Source organism: Carcharhinus amblyrhynchos, chromosome 11 (genome assembly GCF_965287045.1).
Source record: "Carcharhinus amblyrhynchos chromosome 11, sCarAmb.v2.hapA, whole genome shotgun sequence".
In the NCBI taxonomy this organism is placed as follows: domain Eukaryota; kingdom Metazoa; phylum Chordata; class Chondrichthyes; order Carcharhiniformes; family Carcharhinidae; genus Carcharhinus; species Carcharhinus amblyrhynchos.
In genome coordinates this window covers 79779329-79794327 of record NC_137334.1, presented here as the reverse complement: position 1 = coordinate 79794327, position 14999 = coordinate 79779329, and the positions used below count along the sequence as shown (strand labels likewise).

Sequence of the window (14999 nt, the reverse complement as noted above, 5' to 3'; positions counted from 1 at the left end):
GACCCGGGTTTGAATTTCACCACGGCAGATGGTAAAATGTGAATTCAATAAAAAATATCTAGAATTAAGAACCCACTGATGACCATGAAACCATTGCCAACTGTTGGAAAATCCCATCTTGTTCACTAATGTACATTAGGGAAGGAAATCTGCCATACTTACCAGGTCTGGCCTGCATGTGATTCCAGAGTTAGAACAAATAGGTTGGGTAACTAGGGATGGACAATAAATGCTCATTCCCATAAATTAATTTAAAAAAATATTTATCCCTGATCCTCAGGGTGTGCCCCCACTGACCCTATGTTTTAGATTCCCCAGCCAAAGGAAACAATTGTTCCCTCTAAAGCCCTTTAATCTGAGATCAACTTAATATGAGGTACACCCATTCAAAAGTCTGACAGCAGCAGGGAAGAAACTATTCTTGAGCCGGTTAGTGCGTGTCCTTGGACCTTTGTATCTTTTTTCTGATGGAAGAAGGTGCAAGAGTGAATGTCCGGGGTGCATGTGGTCCTTTATTATGCTGGCTGCTTTTCCCAAGGCAGTGGGAAGTTTAGACAGAGTCATCAAATGGGAGGCTGGTTTGTGTGTTGTACTGGGCTTTGTTCGCTGTCCTTTATTGTCTTTTGCGGTTGTGGACAGAGCAGGAGCCATACCAAGCTGTGATACAACCAGAAAGAATGGTTTCTATGGTTTATGGGTGGTCCATGTTGCTGGCTAGACCGGCATTTATTATAAATCCTTCCTTAGATATTGAGACTAGAACTGGGCACAGATCTCCAGATGTAGTCGCACCAAAGTCCTTTGCAGTTGTAGCAAGACTTCCCTTGCAATACAAGAAAAAATGCCAGTTAAATTCCTAATTGTTTGCTGTACCTGCATGCTGACATTCTGTATTCCATGTATGTGTATACCCAAATTTCTTTTAGAACAAAAGAAACAAATTTCTTTTGTTGCTCACTCACTTAACCTCCATGGCTGGAACTTTCCCCAGGTTGGCTTTCCCCAGGGTGGGATTGGAGTGGCATTGTAGTCTCTCTTCATATCGGCGGGACAGGAAGACCCTGCCAGCGTGAGGGGCTTAAATATTCTGGTCTATATCCCTCGCTGTTTACATTCCCACCTAGCTTTGTATCTTTAGCAAACCTGGATATGTTATTCTCAGTATATAGTATTGTAATGTCCCAAATTATTTCACAGGAGCATTATAGAACAAAATTTGACATGTAAAGAAATAATACAATAGCTGGCCAAAATCTTGGTCAAAGAAGAAGATTTTAAACAGTGTCTTAATGTCACAGAAAGAGGTGGAGAGGTTCAGAGATGTAGTTCCAGATTTAAGCGCTAAGGCAGTTGAAGACATCACTGCCATTGAAATAAAGAAAATAGGAGCAGGAGGAGGCCATTCAGCCCTTCGAGCCTGCTTCACCATTTATTATGATCATGGCTGATCATCCAGCTCAATAGCCTGATCCCACCTTCCTCCTCCCCCCCATATCCTTTGATCTCCTTGTCCCAAGAGCTATATCTAACTCCTTGAAAGTGTTTTGGCTTCGACCACTATGAAAATCGGGGGTCCATTTGCAAGATGCATTGAAAACTGAGAGACATAGAATGGACAATGTGAGATTTGATTGTACTCTTTAAATAAAATGAAACTGTAATAAAGAATATTCAACTGGAGATCATAAGATTAGGAGCAGGAATAGACCAATCAGCCTTCGTGCCTACTCCGCCATTTAGTACGATCATGGCTGATCTTCTGCCACTGCCACATTTCTCTGCACTATGCCCCAATCCCTGGATTCCCTTCATATCCAAAATGCTGATATTCTCCGACTGGAGAGCCCTTTCATTTGCTATGATTTTGTAAATAGAATTGTAAAGAATAATGCCGAGTACCTCCAACCTCACCTGCAGCTGGGATTCTCCAGTGCTGCTGCAGTGAATGGAGTTTTGGTGTTAACAAATTGTCCTTAAATTAGGCGTCCCTCAATCTGATTATAATTCCTTTATTGTGGGGTCCAAAAGGCATAGACAAAGGTAGAAGAGGGCACTCACAATGTTAAAATGGCGGCGTGGGCTTGTTGGGCCGAAGGGCCTGTTTCCTGTGCTGTGTTGTTCTTTGTTCTTTGTTTGTTCTTTGAACACCAGATTTTCCATTCTAGCTGGCAGTGGGTAAGGTGTGGACAAGATTGAAGAATCCTGCCTTGTGTTTATAAATTTGATATGTGCTGTGAGCAAAGTAAATCTCCTCTAATAAAGGGGATAAAATTGGAGAATATCAATTTTTGCCATTTGATGAGGTTCCACAAAAAACAACTTTGACTCATGTCAGATGAAGTTGACACTTAGTTCAGATTTCTGTGCTGGAATAATGCAAAGTGGAGTCAGGTAACAATTCCTATTTTACATGTTTTCAAAATTTATTAAGAGTTGACCTTCTGAGGACAATCCGTCTTCAAACTTTCAAACACCTATTGACGATAAGACAGGAATATAATTTGAGAAGGTGGAAACAAAAATCTAATAATTTATTTACTTGGGTCAGAACATTAGAATTGTTAAGAATTACACCACATGATTATAGCATTTGGAGTATTAGCCCCAACACTCTGAACTTTGTATGGTTTCTCTATCCCAATTGTTACATCATTTTGGACACTCAGACAATAGCTGTGTAACACACAGACTGGAATATTAACACTGTTCACACCAGTGAGATTGTTTCTATCCCGCTGCAGTGAATGGAGATTTGGCTGGGCACCATGTTCTCCGACCTCGCTGCAGTGGGAGCGTGGCATGAATGGCGAGTAAGATCACACCCTTAACATTAGATGTTGTGAAGATCACTTGTATTGGTTAAAGCTATATGATTTATTGTGATGGACTTTTTTAGCTCAATTGGCTGGACTGCTGGTTCATGATGCAGAGCAATGCCAACAGCATGGGTTCAATTCTAGTACCAGTGAGGTTGTTCATGAAGAGCCTGCCTTCTCAACATTGTCCCTAAACTAAGGTGTGGTGACCTTCAGGTTAAATCGCCAGCTGATGGTCATCTGAGACTATGGAGACTTTGACAAATGTTGCTCCTGAAAATAAACGCAGCCCAACATTTTTAAAAAAAAGTGTATTGCTTTCTTTATAATTATTCTTTAAGTCTTGCTGATTATCACAGTTTTGTAATGTATCCAAGATAAAAATCTGTTCAGCATCATGTAGCTTCTCACGTATCCTGAAGGAATTCAATATTGCAATTCTTTTTCTCTGCCACTTCATATCAGGCCATTTATATTGGAGCACAGCACCAATAGAGTGCAGAGTGTAAACTATTCTGAGAGATAACTTCATCTTCCAATATCCAGAGAAGCTTAATTCATATTTTAAAAAATCAACTGGATTGTTTTATCAATTACATTAAAATTTGATGCATATTATTTGATTGAAATGGGGTGAATTTTCCCACTCCACCTGCCACGGGAATTGTAGTGGGCAAGGGACAGACCATGGAAAGATCTGCTGACCATTGGTGGGATTTTCCGGTTTTGGGGGGAGTGCGGGTGGAAGGTCCCACTCCACTATGGTTGGAGAGAAAACTGCTTAAGGTGAAGAATGATTTCCTTAATTAGACACCTTTCACAGTTGTATCATACTTTTATCAGTGGACTTAACAGGGGAAGATAACCCACCAAAGTATTCTCCCTGAAAGGAGTGGCATCATTAACATTAAATGGGAGAGTTGGGAGGACCCAAACTAAATGGCCTGCATTTGCTTTCAACTTTCTCCTCATCTGATCCATTCCCTAGCCAGAATGAGGCAGGAAGCCTCCACCTAGTCCTATTCAAAATAAAAGAGGCTGTAAATTTGCGTATGTATGTACATCAACGCAATGGTGATAATAGTTTGGATGATGCTTGTTCTAAACCACCCTTTAACTCTCTTTGTTTCCTTGTTTAAATTACAGCAAGTTTATAAGTTACATCCGGATAAAATCAAGTTCACTCAAGTCACTGATTCCCCAGTGATGTTGCAAGCTCAGGTCAATGCCAAACAGCTGAGTGATGTGAGTATCTCAGAATGCTTCTGCTTTCTTGCAGTTGTCATTGTTGCTATCCAATGCCCCTGGTTTTGGCCTTGTGATTGTTGCGTATTTCATTTGAAAAGCAATGCCAATACTAACGTCATTTCTGTATGTAGGTACTTGTACAATTTCACATGTAAAAATAATCTCAAAAATGTGCAAACTTATAATGTGTCGATGCTGGTGTTGGATTGGGGTGGGCGCAATTGGAAGTCTTATAACACAAGGCTAAAATCCAATTTTATCTGGAGCATTTGGAGCGCTGCTCCTTCGTCAGGTGAGTGGGAGAATCACTGGAGAATCCCACTCACCCGATGAAGGAGCAGGACTCCGAAAGCTCATGGTTCCAAATAAACCTGTTGGACTTTAGCCTGGTGTTGTGAGATTTCTCACTAAGTTTATAATGATATTCTCTGCTTTACTTTTTTCATTAGTAAGCTGAAAACAGCACATTCCACCATCTCTATTTTAAGTTAAGAAGGAGAGATTTGCATTTATATGGTTGCTTTAAATTTTGTATTATAAATAGAACCTGCAGCATACAGAATAGATTCAGTGCAATTCAACTGATATCAGCCAGCCATATCATATGTGGGTTACATTGTCCCGTCACATAGAACTATGCCTTTGTATTCAATGCTTTTCAAAAGATTTATGTCCTATTATTTGGAGATGTGTGAAGTATTTTTGTAAGTTGCAAGTATTGGTTCAATCTTACTCATTTACCATCATTGACTTCATGTTATTTTTTTTTCCTCAGCTGAACTACAAAGCAAAATATGAAAAGGAAAAGTTCAAATGTACTATCCCCCCTGATGATCCCTTTTTCATCCAGTCAAGGGTGAACGCATACAATCTGAGTGATGTAAGTACTTCATATTCATTCCTTTATACTTCTCTGTAGAAAAAAAATCAGAAACTAAAGGACCATAAGCAGAATTAGGCCACTTGGCCCATCTAGTCTGCCCTGCCATTCAATCATGGCTGATATTTTTCTCATCCCTTTTCTCCTGCTTTTTCCCCATAAACTCCGATCCCCTTATTAACCAAGAACCTGTCTATTTCTGTCTTAAAGACACTCAGTGATCTGGCCTCCACAGCCTTCTGAGGCCAAGTGTTCCACAGATTCACCACTGTCTAGCTGAAGAAATTCCTCCTCATCTTTGGATCATCCCTTTAGTCTGAGGTTGTGCCCTCTGGTTCTAGTTTTTCCTCCTAGTAGAAACTAGTAGGAAAATTCCTCTCCATGTCCACTGTATACAGGCCTTGCAGTATCCTGTAAGTTTCAATAAGATCCCCCTTCTAAACTCCAACGAGTACAGGCCCAGAGGCTTGTGAATCTTCTCTGGACCCTTTCCAAGACCAGCACATCTTACCTTAGATACGGGGCCCAAAACTGTCACAATACTCCAAATGGGGTCTGACCAGATCCTTATACAACCTTAAAAGTACATCCCTGCTCTTGTGTTCTAGCCCTCTCGGCATGAATGCTAACATTGCATTTGCCTTCCTAGCTGCCGACTGAATCTTGAACACGGACTCCCAAGTCCCTTTGTGCTTGTGCTGATTTCCTAAGCATTTCTCCATTTTGAAAATAATCTATGCCTCCATTTCTCCTTCCAAACCACCATGTGTCTCCCTTTGTATGAGTACTCTCTATGAGTATCCTCATAGAGTAAACCGTGCAATGTAAATCTACATTTCGATATTTGAAGCTTGAAGGGAATAAGCACCATTAGATACTTTTGACTGGATTTTTGATTTGTGGTTGGAATCCTGACATCCTGGTCCCAATGCCACACTGAATTGGAAATTGTTCCTGGACATCATTCTCCAAGAAATGGCCAGTTAATGCCTAGTGAGTGCATTCAGCATCTAAGTTAAGGATGGCAGGCAGTCTCCAGAAACTGGAGGGTTAACTGTAGACAGTGACACCATGGAATTTCACAGTCTGCGTGTCGGAGAGAGAGAGAAAGGCCATGTCCACCTAGAGGCGTTCCACAAACACGTTTCAAAAACGTAAACCCACGGAGAAAGGCCTTGGCTTTCAGGCCATCCTCTTAGAGAAGGGAGCATTCTATTGGGTAGCCCGTGACTGCAGCTGTGGCCATCGTGACATGGTGGATGAGGGTGTTAAAAAGCTCGCATCGGTGCTGGCTCCCCCTAGATCACCACTGGGAGGCCTCTTAATGGCTCTGTTTTGGGCATGTCAAGGGACTCATCTGACACCTGGAAAATTCCCATCAGGGTAAGAGAGAGTCTTCAATAAGCCCATCAATGACCTCAGCTGGCTACACGTTGCCTGCAGGTAGGTAGCAGCTACACCCATGACTTGACCTTTGTCAAAATGGCTCAGGGGCTGAATATGGCTGGCAAACCAGCATTAAGATGGCAGGTGGAAAATTCTGGGCCAGCCTACATCCAGTTTCTCCCCCGCCCACCTCTCCGTGTTGGACTACGAAAAGTTGGTCCATTGCATTGCTTGTCAATGTTTACATGCTTCTTTCTTTCTTGCCAGAATTGCTACAACTTTGACTGGAACAGAGATAAGGCCAAACATTGCCACATCAGAGAGGATGCAATCCCTGTAGTCGCAGCAAAGGCGAATAGAGATAATGCAAGTGACGTAAGTAATCTTGAATGATTTCTATCCTCAAGATATGTAGCAAATGAAAAATTCCTAAAAAATCAAACAGGAGCCACTACCACAAGGAGGCCATGAGGTGAAGGGCACAAATACATTTAAAGAGAAACTAGATAAACGCATAAGGAAACAATGGAATACAGGATATATTGGTGAGATGAGGTGCCATTGAATGGGAGAAAACTTGTTCGGAGTATGACCAGTAGCATTGATAAGTGGAATCAAATTACTTTATAAATTCCTTCATGAGGTGTGGGTGTCATCATCTAGGCCAGCATTTATTGCCCATCCCTAATAGTCCTTCAGAAGGTGAACTGCCACTGCAGTCCATGTGGTGTATGTAGGTACGCCAACAGGATGTGCAAACTCTATACAGACAGTGACCCAAGCCTAGGAATCGAACCTGGGTCCCTGGCACTGTAAGGCAGCAGTGCTCACCACTGTGTCACTACGCTGCCCCACTCACTGCTGACTTGTTCTTTGTAGACAGGCTTTGGGGAGTCAGGAGGTGGTTTACTCACTGTATTATTCCTAGCCTCTGACCTGCTGCTGCAGCCACAGTATTAATATGATGTGGAGATGCCAGCATTGGTCTGGGGTGGGCACACTAAGAAGTCTCACGACACTAAGTTAAAGTCCAACAGGTTTATTTGGAATCATGAGCTTTCAGAGCACTGCTCCTTCCTCAGATGAGCTCCAAAAGCTCATGATTCCAAATAAACCTGATGTGGAGTTGCCAGCATTAGACTGGGGTAGGCACAGTAAGTAGTCTCACAACACCAGGTTAAATTCCAACAGGTTTATTTGATAGCACGAGTTTTCAGAACGCTGTCCCTTCCTGATGAAGGGACAATGCTCCGAAAGGGACAACTCACCTGATGAAGGGGCAACGCTCTGAAAACTTCTGCGACCAAACCAGATAAACTTGTTGGACTTTAAGCTTGTGCTGTGAGACTTCTTACTGTAGTATTAATGTGGCTAGTCCAGTTCCTGGTCAATAGTAACCCCCGGGATGTTGGTAATTGTTTGTTTCTGTGCTGCACATTCCTTATAATTCCATGTAAGCTGCCAGAGATGTGCAGCAAGTCCATTAGCATCTGAACGGACAAAAACTGGGTTTATAAGATGGGAATGAAGGTCACTTAAGAATGGGCAACGAATAAAAACCTTACCAGCGATGCTCATACCCCATGAAAGAATTACAAACACAACATTTTGGGTGGATTCTATAATCAGAACTGGAAGCTAGAAGATGAATGAATTCATAGAATCTACAGGGCATAAGTAGGCCATTAGGCCCATCGATCCTGCACCCATAACAATCCCATTCAGGTCCTATCCCCATAACTCCACAAATATATGCTCCTGGTGCTCCTGACATGAAGTGGCAATCTATCCAGGCCAATAAACTTAACTCACACACTTTTGGACTGTGGGACTGGAGCACCTGGAGGAAACCCACACAGACACGGGGAGAATGTGCAAACTCCACACGGAGTCATCTGAGACCAGAACCGAACCTGCATCCTTAGCACTGAGAGGCTGCAGTGCTAACCACTCAGCACCATGCCGTCCCCATTTCCTTTTATGGAGTTGAGTCAAGTTTCAGTTGTGCTGCTCCTATTAGGTTGAGTAGTTTTTGAGCCATTTTGATGTCGGGAAGGAAAATCCATTGGATGATGCACAAACATCATCCCACTAATGCTGTGAAATGACATTAAAAGAACAGAAGAGCGTGTGATTAACAAAGTCAAGTTGTGGAAAATGCAATAAAAAGACCAAGTAGAGATGGATGAGGGGAAAAAAAATCATGAAGAATACTGTGGAGTCAGAAGTACAGACAAGAGATCTACAGAGTTTCCTGAGGTATGGTAGGACGCTGATCTTTTTGGAACAGTGTAGGGGGTCAAAATAAGAATAGAAATTGAGTGAAATTAATTGGCAAATTTCCTACCTAATTTACAATACACCTCATTGTAGAGGAGATCATCCTCTCAGCAGCGATGCAGTGTAATAGATTGAAGAAAGTATGTATAAATTGTTGTTGCAGATCAAAGGAGTGTTTTATGCTAGAACATTTCTGTATTTTTGCCATCACTTTAGTGCCCATTTTCAGTATCATTGTCAGTGTGGTATTAAATAAAGTTTTAATGCTTACCTTTTCTGCAGTAGAAAATGTTATACTATGCCAGTCAGGGATAGCAGCATGACATCACTGGAAGGGAAGTGTATCATGTGATGTACTCTTAGTTACACTTTTGCTTTTGAGCAGAGCACACACAGGCTGCTCTGTGGCTGATATCTTCAAGTTTTCTACCTCTGCATAAATATTCTCAATGTGCCTTAAAGTGAAGCTGAACCAGACAAGAACAGACCAGTCCATTCCAACTCCTCAACCACTGAAGAGATCCATAGATTCAAGGACAAGATCCCAAATGCAACTGTGAACAACTTCTAAGAATGATAATCCCACAGACCACTATGATCAATTAAAGAAACGTCCAGACAAGGTTACCATCATAAGCTCTGGGCATAACAGCAGATTACCTCAAAATTTTAGAGACTCATAGATTCAGCCTTTTTAAACACTTAAGTAATGATAATGAAACATGAATATGCATTGTAAATATTTTTACTTGCTTTGGAAAAAGGAAAGCACCTTTAAAAAGAAAGGGGGATGTTGTAATTTACCTTTAAGAGCTAGCAGCATGACATCACTAGAAAGGATGTGTGTCCTGTGATCTAGTCTTCATTTCACTTTTGCTTTTGAGCAGAGCACACACAGTGCTGCTGATGTCTTCAAGCTTTCTAACTATGTATAAATATTCTCATTAGCTTAGTCTCCATAAATGAACCCACAACGCGTTTACACCATCCTCATGAGCAATTTGTGTTTATGTCATTATAACAATGCAGCATAAAATAGTTCTGGAGCAAATGGAAGCCAGTCAGATGTAACTTTCTTCCATTTTGTTGCTGATGGTCGTGCAAGCAGTGCTTTATACTTTAAAAGATGGGGACTGACTTGGATTCAAACCCAATCCTAAACAATAGGCTGAATGTCTTCTCTGCTGGTTTAATGTGTAATGTTCGGCACTAATTAACCGTCTTATTCAAAGAAATATACAATGAGATTTGTCCCATAAGCCATGGGGTGAATTGTGTGGGGGAAATGGAAGTTAGTAGTAATTAATTTGAAGATAAGGGTATCTTTAAGGCAGAAGAGAAAGAATTTTACTTTGCATCAACTGTGCAGCACTGTCCAAATACTCTGGAGTTTTCATAGAATCCCTACAGTGCAGAAGGAAACTACTTGGCCCATCGAATTTGCATCAGCCTTAATCCCACCCAGGCCCTATACCCATAACCCCACATATTTGCCCTGCTATTCCCCTGACATTAGGGGCAGTTTAGCATGGCCAATCCATCTAACCTGCACATCTTTGGACTGTGGGAGGAAACTGGAGCACCTGGAGGAAACCCAAGCAGACACGGGGAGAATGTGCAAACTCCACACAGACAATGACTGAGGCCGGAATTGAACCCAGGTATCTGGAGCTGTGAGGCAACAGTGCTAACCACTGTGCCACCATGCCGACCGAATACTCTGGGATTCTTGAACCTAATGACTGGGCATGTCAAATGGGAAAATGCTTTTTTTTCATCGACCATCCTCAACTTTTTTTTTATTCATTCGTGGGACATGGGTGTCGCTGGCTGGCCAGCTTTTATTGCCCATCCCTAATTGCCCTTGAGAAGGTGGTGGTGAGTCATGTTCTTGATTGCTGCAGTCCATGTTCTGTGGGTTGACCCACAATGTGATTAGGAAGGGACTTCCACGATTTTGACCCAGCAACTGCGAAGGAATGGCGATATATTTCCAAGTCAGGATAGTGAGCGGCTTTGAAGTGAATTTGCAGCTGGTGGTGTTCCCATGTATCTACTGCCCTCGTTCTTCTAGATGGAAGTGGGTTTGCTGTCTAATGATATTCAAAAAACTGATTGTTGTTGTCTTTTGAATCAGATATGGAAATCAGATTCTCAACGTAATGATGGAAGTCTTTATTCTTCAGGTCAAATATAAACTCAGCTATGAGAAGGCTCGTGGGAAACACGTTGGAGCTCGCTGCATAGAGGACGACCCCAAGATCTTACACTCTGTGCATGTGGCCAAGATGCAGAGTGAGGTGAGCAAAAAGTGACAGAAATTCGGTTGGAGGGATTCAAATATGGCAAGACCGGCATAGGTTCGGGAGGGCTAGAATACAAAAGCAGGGATGTACTGCTTTATGAGGCTCTGGCCAAACCATGTTAGTGAGCAATTTTGGGCCCCGTATCTAAGGAACGGTGTGCTAACTGTGGAGAGGGTCCAAAGGAGCATCGTAGAATGATCCCAGGAAAGAAATGTTTGATTTAAGGGGAGTGTTTGAAGACTCTAGGTCTGTAGTCGCTGGAGTTTGGAAGGATGAGGGGGGATCCCATTGAAATTTACAGAATACTGAAAGGCTTGGGTAGAGTGGACGTGGGGAAATGTTTCCATTCGTAGTAAAGACTAGTATCTGAGGGCCTCAGAATAAAGGGACGACCTTTTGGAACCAAGATGAGGATGAATTTTTTCAGCATAGGATGATGAATCTGTGGAATTCATTGTCACAGAAGGCTGAGGAGGCCAGGTCATTGAGTATATTTAAGACAGAGATAGGTGGGTTCTTGATTGTAAGGAGATGAAGGATATGGGGTAAAGACGGGAGAATGGGATTGAGAAACTTACCAGCCGTGAGTGAATGGCCAAGCACACCCGATGGTCCAAATGGTCTAATTCTGTTCCTATATCTAATGGTCTTAACATGGTCAAGGGAAAGGGAGGTTGGAGATGCTGGGATACTTTGTAAGGACAGTGGGGCCACAAGAAACATGCAAATGTTCAGATCCATTTTCCATGGTCCTGCTTGCTGACTTGTTCAGCTGCATACAGAATTCACTGCTCTGGGTTTGTCTCAACCTTTGTGCCACCATTTGCAAATGCATGCAGGAATGTTATTGACTACCGATGGGTTGCAGATATTGTAGAATCCCTACAGTGCAGAAGGAAGCCATCTGACCCATCGAGTCTGCACCAACCACAATCCCATCCAGACCCTATTTCTGTAACCCCACATATTTACCCTGCTAGTCCCTCTGACACTAAGAGGGAATTTAGCACAGCCAGTCAACCTAAACCACATGCCTTTGGACTGTGGGAGGAAACCGGAGCATCCAGAGGAAATCCACACGGACATGGGGAGAATATGCAAGCTCCACACAGACAGTGACCCGACGCCGGAATTGAACCTGGGTCCCTGGCATTGTGAGGCAGCAGTGTTAACCATTGTGCCACTGTGCTGCTCCAAATGTACCAAATCTGAACTTCAATGTTGAGATCACCATATTATTTGAGCAAGCTTCCCATATTTCAGGTCAATGGAGTTATTTCCCACAGGATAGTAAATTTATTACCAAACATTTAACCTTTATAGGGAGATATTGAATGTGCAGCATATCTGATACTTTAAAGTCACAAGTATGATTACATTAACACTGCAGTGAAGTTAACGTGAAAATCCCCTACTCAACTGGTGAGCGTCTGGAACGAGCTGCCAGAGGTAGTAGTAGAGGCAGGTACAATTTTGTCTTTTAAAAAGCATTTAGACAGTTACAGGGTAAATGGGTATAGAGGGATATGGGCCAAATATGGGCAATTGGGACTTAGCTTAGTGGTTAAAAAAAAACAGCATGGACAAGTTGGGCCGAAGGGCCTGTTACCATGCTGTAAACCTCTGTGACTCTATTTCGAGAGCCTGACTCGATTGCTGATGCAGTCAATTGTGAGTAAAGGGCATCGACCACTCAGTAGGAGATCAACTGGCAGCCACATCACCCTCCTCCAGAAATAGCACCTACCTCGAGACAATATTTATATATTCATCGAATCCCAGCTACCAGAACAAGAAAAATTCCATTGGCGAGCTGCGCTTAATTTAAAATTCACAAAATAGCAGCCCGTGGAAAATTCATGTGAAATTTAAATTGAGATGTTACGGTTTGAAGCTGAATGGGTTCTGCTTCTGCCGAGAAGGTTGCACGCTGCGTAACTCCACGTGGCTGGTTTCAGAGCTGCTTTGGACAGATCAGCCCAGATTTGACAGTTTTAGTCGTACATCCTAACGCACCATAACTTAAACGTGACTGGACATACCAAACTGAGCTCGTCTCAAGGCCAGGCGGTGGGGGTGGCGGTGGCGGGGATGGGGAGGGGGGTGCGGTGGTGGTGGGGAGGTGATGCATTATTCCCAGATCTTACTCACGTCTCTCGCTCACCTTACTGACTTTTGCAATCCAGAATCTGTAGTTTCCGCTGCGATTTGATAATGTAGGTCCCAGGGAAACTCAAAATTGACTCGTGTATTCTTTCCTTCCAGCGTGAGTATAAAAAGGACTATGAAAAGACAAAGACGAAATACCATGTCCCACTCGATATGATCAACGTCTCCCAGGCCAAGAAAGCTCAGGAAATTGCTAGCAACTCAAACTATAAGCAGCCAATAAATCGTTACTATTTGCCCCCTGACAGTGTGTCTCTGGACCTGGCTAAGAAGGCATACAGCCTACAGAGTGATGTGAGTACCTGGTCTAACCTATTAATTTACTTCACGTTATTGTTATGTGGGCACAAGTTGAGTCCTCTCTGACTGATGGGCCACACAGGTTCAACAATGACATAGAATCCCTATAGTGCAGAAGGAGGCCATTCGGCCCATTGAGGCTGCACCAACTCCCCCAACGGAGCATCTTACTCAGGCCCTATCCCTGTAGCACCACATATTTACACAGAAACTAGAAGCAGACGTAAGCCATCTGGCCCTTTCGAGCCTGTTCCGCCATTCATTTTGATCATGGCTGATCATCGAATTCAATATCCTGACCCATCCCTCCCCGCCCATATCTCTTTATCTACCCCACTAATCTCCCTAATGGGCAATTTAACACAGCCAATCCACCAAACCTGCACATCTTTGATATCCAAATCACTGCTGGAGTCTCATTAATCACTTACCTTCCACCAATCGCAGTTTCTTTGTTGATCAATAATGTTCCTTTCTGTGTGTTTTCTTAACAGAATGAATATAAAGCAGATTTTAACAACTGGCAAAAAGGTATTGGCTGGGTTCCTTACGGCTCCCTAGATGTTGAAAAGGCTAAGAAAGCAATGGACATCCTTAACGAGGTAGGTGACCAAAGAGAAACATCTTTGGATTTGACATCAAAAACAGCCATTGAACAAATTTACCGTACAATTATTTAGTTTGCTTGTGGTGTAATCACATATGGTCAGTTTAATATCACATTATTGTCAAAAGATATGCGTCTCAGCAAATATGATTTGATATTATGCATTTGAAGCATTCTATGTTCATGTTTGGCGGGACTTTCTGTGCACCGCGCCACGTGTTTTGCTATGGTGAAGGTGATCCACCATTGGGCGGTGGCAGGAACTTCTGGTCCCTTCCTTGTCAATGGCATTTCCTGCTGGTGTGCCATTGGCAAGACTGGAAGATCCCGCCGGTGTGAATGGCTGGAAAATTCAGGCCATTGTTGTCGTTCCACTTCTTGCATTGAGGTGCACAAGGCAGACATTAGCTGAAATTCCCTGGCTGTTCACGCTCCGTGGCCTCTGCCAGCAAGTTGGAGAACTTGGCGCTCAGCCAAATCTTCATTCACTGCAGCGGAACTGGAGAATCCTAGCTGCGGTCGAGGTGGGAGAATCCAGCCCACTATCTGTTTCCATAGCAATGTTTTTCCAGGAACAAGTCACTACCAAGTCACCAGAGGTTTATAGCTTGAGGGACACCACTATGTTTCAAACATAGCTGACCGGAAGGGTGGGATTTTCTGGCCGAGCTCGCCCCAAAACCAGAAAATCCCTCCTGAGGTCAACAGGCCTTTCCACAGTCTTCCCACTGCCTACTGCGATTCCTCCCGGAGTCTCTCCCACTCTTTCCGCTTACAATCGGAAAGATTTTGCAGATTGGCACTCAACCTGTTGACTAGGTTGAGAACGCACCTTCCTTGGCAATCAAGTCCTGGGTGAGATTTGGACCCGGAGCTTCTGGCTCAGGGGAAGGGATGCTACCACAAAACAAAACAACTTAAAACTAATAAAAAAAAAATTGTTCATGGGGTGTGGGCATTGCTGGCTGGGCCATCATTTATTGCCCATTTCTAAGGGCAGTTAAGAG

General features: G+C 43.0%; 1 protein-coding gene across 39 annotated transcripts in view; it reads left to right on the top strand.

Moving 5' to 3' along the window:
• neb (nebulin) overlaps window positions 1-14999 on the top strand; it is a 283417-nt gene that overhangs the window by 31697 nt on the left and 236721 nt on the right. For all 39 annotated transcript variants that reach the window (XM_080199424.1, XM_080199416.1, XM_080199415.1 and 36 more), the window contains 6 exons: window positions 3963-4061; window positions 4840-4944; window positions 6598-6705; window positions 10797-10910; window positions 13182-13379; window positions 13880-13987. In XM_080199424.1, coding sequence (XP_080055550.1) covers window positions 3963-4061; window positions 4840-4944; window positions 6598-6705; window positions 10797-10910; window positions 13182-13379; window positions 13880-13987 — 732 coding nt within the window. The remainder of the gene's footprint in view (window positions 1-3962; window positions 4062-4839; window positions 4945-6597; window positions 6706-10796; window positions 10911-13181; window positions 13380-13879; window positions 13988-14999) is intronic.